This window comes from Nannospalax galili, unplaced genomic scaffold (assembly GCF_000622305.1).
Source record: "Nannospalax galili isolate Female #2095 unplaced genomic scaffold, S.galili_v1.0 scaffold1250, whole genome shotgun sequence".
In the NCBI taxonomy this organism is placed as follows: Eukaryota; Metazoa; Chordata; class Mammalia; order Rodentia; family Spalacidae; genus Nannospalax; species Nannospalax galili.
Window position 1 is genome coordinate 693,428 of NW_008328704.1, and position 11,567 is coordinate 704,994.

Here is an 11,567-nt window from a genome sequence, read left to right on the forward strand (position 1 = left end):
AGGGAGACCCTTTCTAAAAAAACCCAAAAAAAAAAAAAAAAAACGGAAGCGTAACCTATGCAGAAGCAGGCATCACAGGCGGGCAGCTTGGTGAGTTCACAGGCTGCATATGAGGGCCTCCTGACTGAAAGCTGGTCTGCTGAGCTCTGTGACAGTGCTGAGCTCAGGTTTTGCCCACACTCTGTGCAGAGATCTTTGTGCTGTGTGGGGCGGAAGCTGTCAGTTCCCTATCCTGCTCCCAGTGGATGTTGGGTCATGTATCTGGTTCAGTCTGGTGTTGGGGGGTGGCTGCAGCCTCTGGCACAGTGTTTGTCTGCACACAGTGCAGCTGCCTGTCTTAGGACCATGCCCTGTGCCTTGTAGCACCTCCCCTGAGTGAGGTTCTAACCCTAGGCCCAGTCTCTACTACCTGCATCTTGGGTAACTCACCTAGCTCCCTGCTTGGGGTTGGGCTATGGGCAGTTGGGACCTTTAGGTGCTACTGGGGAGGGAGCATCTGAGGGCAGCCACACAGGCACCATTTAGCAGGACCTTCTCGAGCCGTGGTGGGTGTCTCTCTCTTCCAGGCTTCTCCCTGTGCAGCGCCACCTTGCAGTGGCTCCTTGCTGAGAATGTGGCTGTAGACGTTGTGAGGGCCAGCGCTCTATCTTCCATCCAGGGAGTTGCTCCAGATGGCACTGACTTTCACCTCATTGTCCGTGAGGCAAGCAGGCCCACTTTTCTGTGCTTGGGAAGATGGGCCTCAGGACTCACATGATCAGTGGGTCCCTGGGCCATTCATGAATAATGTTCTTAACTTGTCCGTCACCCTCACGTGGGAACGTGTCATCCCTGCCCCACCCAGACCAGGTCCCTGGGAAGACTGATCCAACTCTGTCCACCCTGTGAAGTGAGGCTGAGGCTGGCATCTGGGTCAAGCGATCCTGGGCCAAGGCTGGGGACTGGCAGTGGCTCTGATCAATGGAGAGTCAGTGCCTGAAGCCCCATGGAGGAGACATTGGTAGCCAAGGCCTTCCTATAATCACCAGGCTCTGGGTTTGTCTTGTGCCACCGTGTGGAGAGCAAGCCAGGACCACCCAGCTCTCGGACTGTCCAGCTCAGCAGTCAGGGATGTCTGTAGACAAACTCTTCAGCTCCCTGTGTTCACACTAAAGTTACCCTGCCAGAAGAAAGCCATGTTGCCTAGCATAGAGCCAGATTGAGCCTGGGTCCAGGTGCAGCTAGAGGTGGTGGTGCACGGCATAGGGTTCCGAGTCATCCTGATAACGTCTATCCTCAGCAGACCAGTTTCTTACTGTTGGTTCTAAGCTGGTTCTCCAACCTGTGTAAAGAACAGCCCAGGCAGAGTACTGGGGCCATGCTTGGGCCAGCAGCAAGGCTCCTCTCACATTGCAGGTGGCTGTGACTGATCTGAGCCCCGCAGGGCCCATCCAGGCTGTGGAGATCCAAGTGGAGAGCTCCTCTCTAGCTGACATGTGCAGGGCACACCATGCCATCATCAGACGCATGCAGGTACGACAGTCAGCAGGGGGAGGGTGTAGTGGGGAAGGAGACTCAAGGCAGTAGGTAGCTGTGTACGTTTCCCCGTGTGGGCCCACATGGCTGTGGGCAGCATGGGCCCATGACCCCTTACGAGGGGGAAGAGCATATGTGAGGCCTCTCAGCAAACAGATGTTCCCCTCCAGGTGTGCTGTCACCCCGTGTCATCCCCAAGTCCAGAGAGGACTGAGTCCATGTGGTTGATCAGTTTCATCGTCACTTGCCTGGTCCCTGGCTGAGCCCTCAGGTGTGGGTCCAGGGGCCACGGTGCCTGCTGCTGAGTAGAGTGAGCAGCCCGTGGAGGTCGTTAGTGAGGAGAAGCCACTTTGGTGCTCTGCCTTTTGCCTACTCAGGTCAGCTGCTCCCACGTCTGAAAAGCTCCCTGGCCCTGAGTGCCATCTGGTGCTCATCAGGGAGATTCTGTGAGAGCACCTACCACATACTTGTGACTGGTGCAGTCCAGCCCTAAAGCAGGGTCAGCAGTGGCCACCTAGTTCCTGACTGACCCTCCATCAACCTCACCTCGGAACTTGTCCCTCTATGCTCTCGAGCTGCTTCCCTTGAGAATCAGGACCAGATGACTGACAGATGCTCTGTGAACCCAGGCTCTGCTTCAGCTGGGCGGGGTGCTAGCTGCCATCAGAGCTGAATGTCCTGTCTGATGCTCTCCTAGCACATGACTCCCAGTGGCTTGATTACCTTGTCCTGAGCCAATTGTGAAGTTTACCTGCACAGCGAGTGGTCTAACAGTGACAAATGTGTAGCTTCGTGCCACGTTCAGGAGTCTGGTCCTCATCCCATTGTGGGATGGTGGAGTGGTCTCCAGGGCAGTGGACTCTGCCCATAAGACACCCAGTCTCCAAGAACTTTTGTCACCTTTTGCCTAAATCTCCCCTTATAAGGGCATGCTCGCATGAGATTAGGGCCACCCTAGTGCCTTTATCTTGGTCATCTGCAAAGATCCCATTTCAAAACAGCTGCATTCAGAGGAGCTAGGCTTAGAATGTCCATGTGTGAATTTGAGGGCACACAGCTGAGTCTCTGATGTGATTACATGTGCAACTTTCCCCAGCGTGCCACTCAGCCCTGTGGGCAGGATTGGCTGCTCACAGCCTACATGATCATAGCACACCCCTAGGACTTGCCCAGATGTTAGCTTCCACACAAGCAGTGCTCACAGGACTCTGGGTGGATCCTTGGCCCAGGCACGTCTGCTCCAAGAGGCTTTGCTTACACCCTGAAAAGCCCAGTGTGTCACATTTAGTGAGCTAGATTAGATCTCCTTCACAGAACAAGAGTGAATGCCCAGCCCTAAAGGAGCTGGCAAAGGGAATGAGGGAATGGATTAGGGAGGGGTGAGTGAGGGGTGAGGGGTGGGGAGGCCTGCTAAGGCCAGCCCAAGGTTAGTCTTAGCCACAGAAGGGAGATTTGGATTTCACGCTTAAAAAGCTCTTTGGGGGCTAGAGAAATGGCTCAGCAGTTAAGAGCACTGGCTGTTCTCACAGAGGACCCAGGTTCAATTCCCAGCACCTACATGGTGGCTAATAACTATCCATTACTCCCGTTCCCAGGCATCTCATGCCCTCTTCTGGCTTCCACAGGCACTGCACTACAGGGGTGCACCTACCTACATGCAGGCAATACACTCACATACATAAAAACAAACAAAAAAACCAAACTACCTGGCGGGTGCTCCTGCTGGTCTGACCAGGAAAGTCCTGGTGAACAGGATAAGAACATGGGGGTGAGGGAGTGGGGTCTCCACAGGAGGCCAGGAGGGAACGTTTACGGGAACAGGTAAGAAGTACCCACCATGCTCTGAGAGGCATGAGGCCTGTGGTCTCTAGATCCAGGCATCTACCTCAGGACAGTTGAGAACTGCTTTCTAGCCCCGCACCCCTGTGTTCTCAGACAATGATCACAGAGCAAGCAGCCCATGGATCCAGCCCACCTGATCTCCGCATGCAGTATCTCCATCAGATCCACGCCAACCACCAGGTGAGCCCCAGTGCCTGAGCAGTGAGTGTCCCTAGCTAGCACCCGGAGATGCAGGTGCTCTGAAGACATCAGCCATGTGGGGCTGGACAGGACCTGAATGGGTATAGTCATGTCTGACTGCCTGTTCACTTGGCCACCCACCTAGCTGTCACATGGGTCACTTGGACCATTGTTTTTTTTAAAAAGTGTATGAATGTTAAGCCTGCATATATGTAAGTGCACCCATGTCGTGCATTGCCCATGGAGGCTGAAAGAGGGCATGGATCCCCCGAAACCAGAGTTACGGAGGGTTGTTAGCTGTCTTGTGGGTGCGGTGATTCAAACCTGGGTCTTCTGCAAGAGCAGGCAGTGCTCTTAATCACTGACCCAGCTCTCCAGCCCCCTCATTGTTATTTTTCTTGAACCACCCAATAAACTCCCAAGTTCCAGACATGCTAGGCAGAGGCACAGGGCCTGAGCTGTGCTACCTGCCCGCAGGCCTTGCTTCGTGAGGTGCAGACACTGCGTGACCAGCTGTGCACAGAGGACGAGGTCAGCTCCTACACTGCAGCCCAGAAGCTCCTGCAAGTGTACAAACAGTTGCGCAACCCTAGCCTTGTCTTGTTGTGACCAGGTGGGTCCTGGGCCTCTGTCCCCACTTCCTCCAGTGTGCTGACGACACCAAGAACCGTTAGGGGTTTGCCTGGAATGGAAAAGGCTACTCTTCCATCCCCTGGCTCAGGTGGTCACCCCTCCTGGCTAGCCAGGGTCAGAAAGGCTGCGGAAACAGGGTGGATCCAGGCAGCATCAGAACCCACCAGGATCTGCTGCCCCTCACTCCTCTTTCTCTTGACAGCTGCTGGCCAGCTCCAGGTCACTACTGGACATGCCTCCTGCCAGTGTGTTGGGGTTTTTCTGGCAGTGCCCCTCCACTGGAACCTCTGCACCCCAGATGGGAAGCATCATTGTCCAAGTAGGCGGGCCGTGGACACATGGTTTCTGGGGTCTGGTCTTGTGGGTTTGGACTTACTGCTGATCCCCCCCACACACATCCCAGGAGTGCTCACTGCAACCAAAGCACAAAGACTGGCTCAGGCTGCCTCCAGCACTGTGCTGTTTTTTGGGTCACCTGTGGGCGGGGCAGCCCCATGTTCCAGCCTCCTTTCTCCGCTGGGCAGTGCCTGGCTGCTGGTGCTGATTTCACTATGGGAGAGGCGCATGTGTGGACTTTGTGGAGTTTTGTGTCCACTCCTGTTGAGTTCTGAGAGGTGCTGGGTTGACAAGCTACCCTTTGCACTAAGCTCCAGCTGTCAGCTGTTTTTTTGTTTTGCTCTTTCAGGGGGGTGCTTCCTGCCCTCATCCTGTTGCAGGCTCAACCACAATCTGTGCCGCTCGGGAGGTGGAGCCTCCCAGCTGCTGTTCAAGAGACTTCTTGGGTCTCTGACGGGCATTCTTCACAGTGCCCAGACACCCTCCTCTAGGGCTACTCTAGCCATTTCGGGGCCAAAGATCTGCCCCTCAAGGTCTCAGCAGACTGAGGCACTGGCTCCTGCCTCCCTCACTGCAGAGGGCATTTTCTCAGGTGCTTATCCATCCCAGAATTCCCTGTGGAGGCAGATGGAGATGGAATGGGCCCACTTCTGACAACACTCGAGTCTACCAAGCCTGGCCTTTGTAACAAGGCTCTCCTTCCTGTTCACTGGTTTACCTTGGCCTCTGCTGGCCTGCTAAGAGCCCTGTCCACAGCCACACCCAAAGCCACTGTCACCTCCCAAGTGGGAGCCTCCAGCCCATTACGTAGTGTGCATGGCCGTGCCTGGCTCTGAACAAGTTATGAAGGGTTGGACCAGCCCATAGGACAATCACAGATGGGTCCCCTGGCTGGGCTGGCTTCTGTCTGTCAGACTTGACATACCTAGTATCCCCACTCAGCACTGTAGGTCCCAGACCCCAGCAGATCCTGGGAATGCAAGTCCCAAAGGACTGCTGTCTGCCCAGCTAGTGATGCTGTCCCGCCTCCACAGCCTTGCTGGGTATGTGGCACAACCCGCATCTGAGCTTTGGCTTGCTGTCGTTGACACTGGAGAACCAGTGGTGCCCGCACCAGGTTAGATGGCTGTAAGGGCTGAAGGCCCAGTATGCTGGCTGAGCCTGGGTACCTTGCTGAGCTGTCACCTGGAGTAAAAGCCACCACCATTCCAACTGTGCCTTAACCTTGCCCAGCACCTCCCTGATGTCCCTGTACATGCCAGCCCTGCCTGGTACCCAGGGTCACTGCAGGCCACAGGACCACCTGGCCCACTCAGGCTGCTGGAGTCTGTCGGAGAGTTGATAGGATTGTGCCCTGGCAAGTGACTCTCCCCCTCTGGGGGCTCCAAGGGCAGTCCCCTATTCCTAAGAGTTAGGGTTCAGTGTCCAGCCACTTTCCCTCCCAGCTAGCTGTAGACACCGCAACGCACCACACACTGGCTCCTCGCCTAGTCGTGCACCTCTCCCTCGGTCTCATCTGTCCTGGGCAGTGGACTCACTAGGAGACTTAAGACCCCAAATGGGTCATGTCAGCTGAGGTTTGAGTGTCCTTCCTTCGTCCGAACAGAGATATGGCAGCCACTCGGGATGATGAGGGGACAGAGCCAGCCCAGGATGAGAGGCTTTCCTGGTCCTTTCCAGCCATGGCCCTTGCCCTGAGGTTCATAAGAGGACTCCGGAGATTCCGCACAGAAGGGCAAGGGGTTTTCCGGGAATGGGCTGCTGGCCACAGGGACCAGGCCCTTCCCCGCCCTCCCACTCCACCGCGGGGCGGCGCAAGCCCACAGTAGCTGCGCGATAGACTGTTTAATGCTGGGTAGGCCGGGCCCGGTACACCCAGGTGTTCCGCAGGGTCCAGCTGCCTTCCACCGGGGCCTCAGTACTCCCAGAGCGCATCCCCCACAGGCAGGTCCGCGTCTGCGCGCAGCAGCCCCGCCGCGCCGCCGCGCAGGTACTTGCCGCTGAGCGCGCGGATGGCCAGGCGACCTCGCTCCCGGAACTCGAAGAGGAAGTCCTCGGCCCGCTCGCCGTCGCCGCACACGCTGCCGTGGCTGCCGGTGTACCAGAACCCTCCGCGGCCTGGGGTTGGCGGGGGCCAGGGGTCGGCAGGGGCCCGTGCACCCCATCCCCGCACCGCTAGCTCCCGCGCCCCCCGCCCCTAGCTCCCGCACCTCGGATCTGGTAGGCGCCGTCGCGGAAGCCCAGGTGGAAGACGTCGTAGGTGGAGCGGTTGGTGTCCAGCTGGTTGGAGCCTCGGCGCTGGCAGACGAAGCCGTCCAGGCCGCGCAGCACCAGGATGGGTCGGTTGATGAGCTTGAGGATGAACTCCTCGTCCTCGCCTGCGGGAGAGGGCGCTGTGGGCCTGCCCTGCCCACCTGCCCCGTCCAGGCCTTGGCGCCCTGGGAAATGCCACAGCCCTGGCCTGGAGAGCCCAGGTCTGCCATTGTCTGGTGTGCTATATGGCAGGGAGCCTAACCCCGTGGAACCTGCGGGTACCCGGATGTTCAGAGCCTTGAGGAGGCTCCCAGGACTCCCCAGAGGCAACAAAGGAAGACACCCATGGACCATCTAGTGTGGCAAGAACTTGCCCCTGGCAGCAGCAGTTCCTTGGGGGAGGGGAGATGTGCCTCTGAGCCGCACTAACCTCCGGTGGCGAGCCACCCCAGCCCACTGCTGCGAGGAGTTCTCACCCACAAAATCACTGATGGCTGCCAGCTGCCCATTTTTCTTCATACATATGTAGCGTCCATTGCCGGCTTTAAGTGCCACCCGCCGTCCATGCCATTCCATTTCAAACATGGTGTTGGCAGAACTGGAGGGAACACAACAAGGTCTCAGAGTAGCAGGAGATGGAGGTGTGGTGTTTGAGTTCCCCACCATCCCCTTAGGTTCCAGGGGGTGGGACAGAAGCCTGCCCTCCACAAACGCAGTCACGGCCATCAGGAGCTAGTCTCCACCCCCAGCATTCTTTCCTGATGGGGCTGCAATCCTCATGGTTGAGCTAGTGATGGAGGTGATGGTGACAGTGGTTAAGAGTAGTGATAATAGTGGTGATGGCGCAGGCAACAGCAATAGAGGTGGTAGAGGTGATGGTGGTGGTGATAGTAGCAAGGACAGGTGCACTCACACTTGTGTGGCTGTGGCCTGAATGCCCCCATGAGTGACCAGGGTCCAGTAGCCCCCAGTGCTGGAATAGAAAGTACACTTCTTTGTCTCTTGGTCAATTTGCATCAGAAAGGTCTCATGGTCCAGTTCTTCATCCTGATTGGCTGAGACGTTGACTCCTGGAGGGAAAAGATGAAGTCTCTCAAACCTCTCCTGGGAGGCAAGAGCTGGGGAAGCACGCTTTGGACTACTCTTGAAGCCTGACAGAGACTTAGAGCCCTCTGGGTTTGAGATTTGGAAGCCACCTCCCAGAGGGTCTGGGAGCCCGGCCCTGGGGCCACCCATGCACTAGTGCACCTCACATAAAACCTGAAAGGGATGGATCCCTAGCCCAGCTCTTCCCACACCCCTGAGCCAGTATCTTTTGTGCCAGCAAATCCCCATTCTACTAGTCAGCAAGTAATCTGCTTGTTCCTGCCTCTATAACTCACCCTTAAGCTGCCAGGGGGACACAATGGGGTCTCTGACCTCTCCCTAAGGTGACCCAGGTCATAGCCAGGGCCTAGGAACCAGCCCATCCCAAGCATGTGCTTGGTCTCCTAGGAGCCCTGCAGTTCCTATAGGTTGCCCAGGGTTCCTGTAAGAAGGACAGACAGGGGACTGAAGAGATGGCTCAGCGGTTAAGAACACTGCTCTTGCAGAAGACCCAGGTTTGAATCCCAGCACCCACATGGCAGCTAACAACTGTCCGAAACTCCAGTTCCAGGCGATCCGACAGCCTCTCTGTTCTCTGTGGGCATTGCACAACACAGGTGCACTCACCTACACACAGGCAATACATGCACACACATAAAATAAAAATAATAAAGGCCAGGCTCAGTGGCACACGCCTTTAATCCCAGCACTTGGTAGGAAGAGGCAGGCAGATCTCTGTGAGTTCAGGGCCAGCCTGGTCTACATAGTGAGTTCCAGACCAGCTGGGGCTACAGGGAGACCCTGTCTCAAAAAGACCAGAAAAAAAAAAAAAAGTAAATTTTTTTTTTCCCCAGAGCTAAGGACCAAACCCAGGGCCTTGCACTTGTTAGGCAAGCACTCTACCACTGAGCTAAACCCCCAATCCCCAAAATAAAATATTTTTTAAAAGGACAGACGGGACAACTGTTTCCATGGCTTGGAGCAGCAAACAGGCACTGAACTCTGCCCAAGATCTTTCCATTAACTCTGCCTCCTTCCCACAAACTGCATCTATGTCCCTATGGCAACTGGCCTCTCTGAGTGGTGTGGCAGGTTGCAGAGCTGTGAAACTCAAGGGCTCAAGGAGGTAAGGTGGGGGGGTTGGGGGGGGACAGAGTCTGAAGATGGGGCCATATCTGATTCAACTTTTTACAGGAGGGGGACATCCAGACAGTGACCCCCCACTTAGTGAGGAGACTGAAATCTGCTCTCTTTCACCAGCTCCCAAAAGCTGTGCCCAGGACCCCTCACACCAGAGATTACCATTTCTGTGCAGAGAAGCACGATCAATTATACTGGCCTGAGCGTGGGGCATGTCCCAAGGAGGTGGGTCCCACAGTCCTTACCACTGTCCCCACCCCTGCCAGCTCCATCACTCTGGCAACAAATACTGAACTGTGTGGGTGGTTGGAACCAAAGACAGGCCTCAACCTCATGTACCTGGCTGCCTGGTTGAGCCGAGGGCAGCGGGAAGGTCCAGGTGGTGTGTCCCACATGGACACCTGCTTGAGGCTACAGGAAAAGTGACATTCCATCAAAGAGCCTCTTGCAGGGACTGAGGGCAAAACCATGTCAAAGGACTGTGGTGGGGCATGCTAACCAGCACCAGCCTAGATCTAAGCCACTGCTCCATCTCCACCTTTCAGGCCAGGGTAGCTGTGTCCCCAGGACACCTCACCTGCCCCTTCAGACAGAATGCTGTCCAAGCATCTTCCTCCTCACAGTCACCTGCTTCTAAGGAGACTGCCCTGGCAGTGGGAAATGCCCTGAATCCAGGATGATCTGAGTCATGATGGTTTCACCTCTCCTGAGGGGTTGGTTGAGTGGAGGAGGTGCTCAATTCTGGACAATGTGTGAAGGTGTATCTGCTAGGATTTAGTGGAGAAATTGCTTGAGTCCGTCTGTTACTGGCAGCAACAAGTGCTCACAGCTGTGCCAAGTTAACACAGTGCCAGTGAGGGCAGAGTCAAGCTGGCATGAGCCATGGAGGGACAGCAAAGAAGCTCTGTGTTCATAGATACCACCTGGCAAGGAACAGGTTTAGAGCTGACTTTCCACAAGAGAGCACAGATCAAGCTGGGCTGCCACTCCATAGACACTGGCCAGGACAAATAGGCCCAGACCATTGCTCCAGCTGCCTTGAATCTAGATCTCATCTCTACCCACCTATGCATGGCCCTCTACAAAACCCCTGCTTCCTAATATTGCTGCGAACAGCTGGAAGGCCGGGTCAGGTATCCTCAGCCTCGGGGAGGCAGGAAGATGAGGGCTGGAGCCTCCACTTCCAAAGTAGGAGGCAGATTCTGGTCCTTGGCAGGGGATTCCCCCATCAAAGGGGCAGAGTCACCAACAGGGTGTCAAAGGCTGAAAAGAGGCCATCAAGATGCCTCTGCAGGGTACAGTGCTTGCTGTGAAAGCCTGATGATCCAAGTTCAATCCCTGGAACCGATGCAAAGGTTGACAGAGACCAACTCCACAGAGTTGTCCTTTGACCTCCACACACGTGCTATGACGATGTGCGCGCGCGCGCACACACACAAATAGGCTGAAAATAACCCACACAGCCACTACCCTTCCAACCAACACCATATCCACCATCTTATCCAGTCTGGGGATGGAACTCGGGGCATTGCACATACTAGGCAAGTACTCACCACTGAGCTCCATCTTCAGCCCCACGTCTACCATCACTGCAACCTCTATCCATCCCCAAATTCCACCACGTCTAGCACCCTCATCCTAACTTCCACCACCACCTCTCCATCACCATTTATCACCTCCACCCTCGTCACCACATTTTTGTATCCTTCCACCGCTCCCCCTTCCTTACCACCATTACCACTTATACCATGACTGCACTCTATCACATCCATCACCACCATTACCTCTACCATCACCTCTACCATACTACCACCCCACCATCTCCATCAACCCCATCACCACTGCTCCTCCATCATCATAGCCGCCTCCACCATCACCACTATGTCTCTATTACCATCTCCACTCTAAGCACCATCAGCTCCACCTAGACTGCATCCCTCCATCACCACCGTGTCCACTACCACCACCACCATCACAGCATTACCATCACTGCCAAACCCCCATGGCCATCGCTATCACTACCATTCTTGTCACCCTCACACACACACCATGAGTCTCTTTCATAGGCTGTTGATTACAGTCACTCAGTACCCAACATCTTCTCCCCCTCCAAGGAGCACTCCACCAACTGCTGCTTCAAGATACTTTGCTTAACTAAGGACTGTGAGCATTTGAACCTTCTGCAGGCCAGGTGGTATGGTGCGGTAGGGCCGGTAACAGTAGAGTCTGGCCACATCTTAGGACAAGCACTCATGAGGTGATGCTAATGCCTGCTGCTGCTCCAGACTGGCTTGAAGACCATGACTATAGATGCAGGTCTTCCTAGCTATGCCTGCCACACAGGTGCTCCTGGCCGGCCTCTGCCATCAGGATAGGACATATAGTGACTAGCGAGACTAGCTATCCCCAGGTCAGGGCAGAGGTTTGGGAGGCATGTGGGAGCTGTCCTTTCTAGTGCTAGCCTGAAGGGGGTAGGGAGGAGCCCTGTCTGCCTCTTTCCATCTGACCTGAGGCCCCCAGGTCAGTTTGTGTGCAGTCATCCTGAGGTGCAGGGAGCCTAGAGCTTAAGTTGGAAGCGACAC

At 55.7% G+C, this 11,567-nt stretch overlaps 2 protein-coding genes across 5 annotated transcripts in view; one reads left to right on the plus strand and one right to left on the minus strand.

The window, feature by feature from the left end:
* Positions 1-4,816, plus strand: part of Faap100 (FA core complex associated protein 100) — a 10,057-nt gene extending 5,241 nt beyond the window's left edge. The window contains exons 6-10 of one of the 3 annotated variants that reach the window (XM_008828599.3): positions 567-703; positions 1,396-1,512; positions 3,451-3,537; positions 4,015-4,150; positions 4,373-4,816. In XM_008828599.3, coding sequence (XP_008826821.1) covers positions 567-703; positions 1,396-1,512; positions 3,451-3,537; positions 4,015-4,146 — 473 coding nt within the window. In that variant the 3' untranslated portion in view covers positions 4,147-4,150; positions 4,373-4,816. Of the gene's footprint in view, positions 1-566; positions 704-1,395; positions 1,513-3,450; positions 3,538-4,014; positions 4,151-4,372 lie in introns of those variants that run through there. The other 2 variants (XM_029561228.1, XR_003848756.1) reach the window with 2 other exon arrangements.
* Positions 4,817-6,395: 1,579 nt separating this feature from the next.
* The window catches only part of Fscn2 (fascin actin-bundling protein 2, retinal), a 17,495-nt gene continuing 12,323 nt past the window's right edge, over positions 6,396-11,567 (minus strand). The window contains exons 3-6 of one of the 2 annotated variants that reach the window (XM_029561231.1): positions 7,673-7,829; positions 7,236-7,357; positions 6,717-6,884; positions 6,396-6,624 (exon numbers count right to left, since the gene is read on the minus strand). In XM_029561231.1, the coding sequence (XP_029417091.1) occupies positions 6,422-6,624; positions 6,717-6,884; positions 7,236-7,357; positions 7,673-7,776 (597 nt within the window). In that variant the 5' untranslated portion in view covers positions 7,777-7,829 and the 3' untranslated portion in view covers positions 6,396-6,421. Of the gene's footprint in view, positions 6,625-6,716; positions 6,885-7,235; positions 7,358-7,672; positions 8,382-11,567 lie in introns of those variants that run through there. The other variant, XM_017796888.2, reaches the window with a different exon arrangement.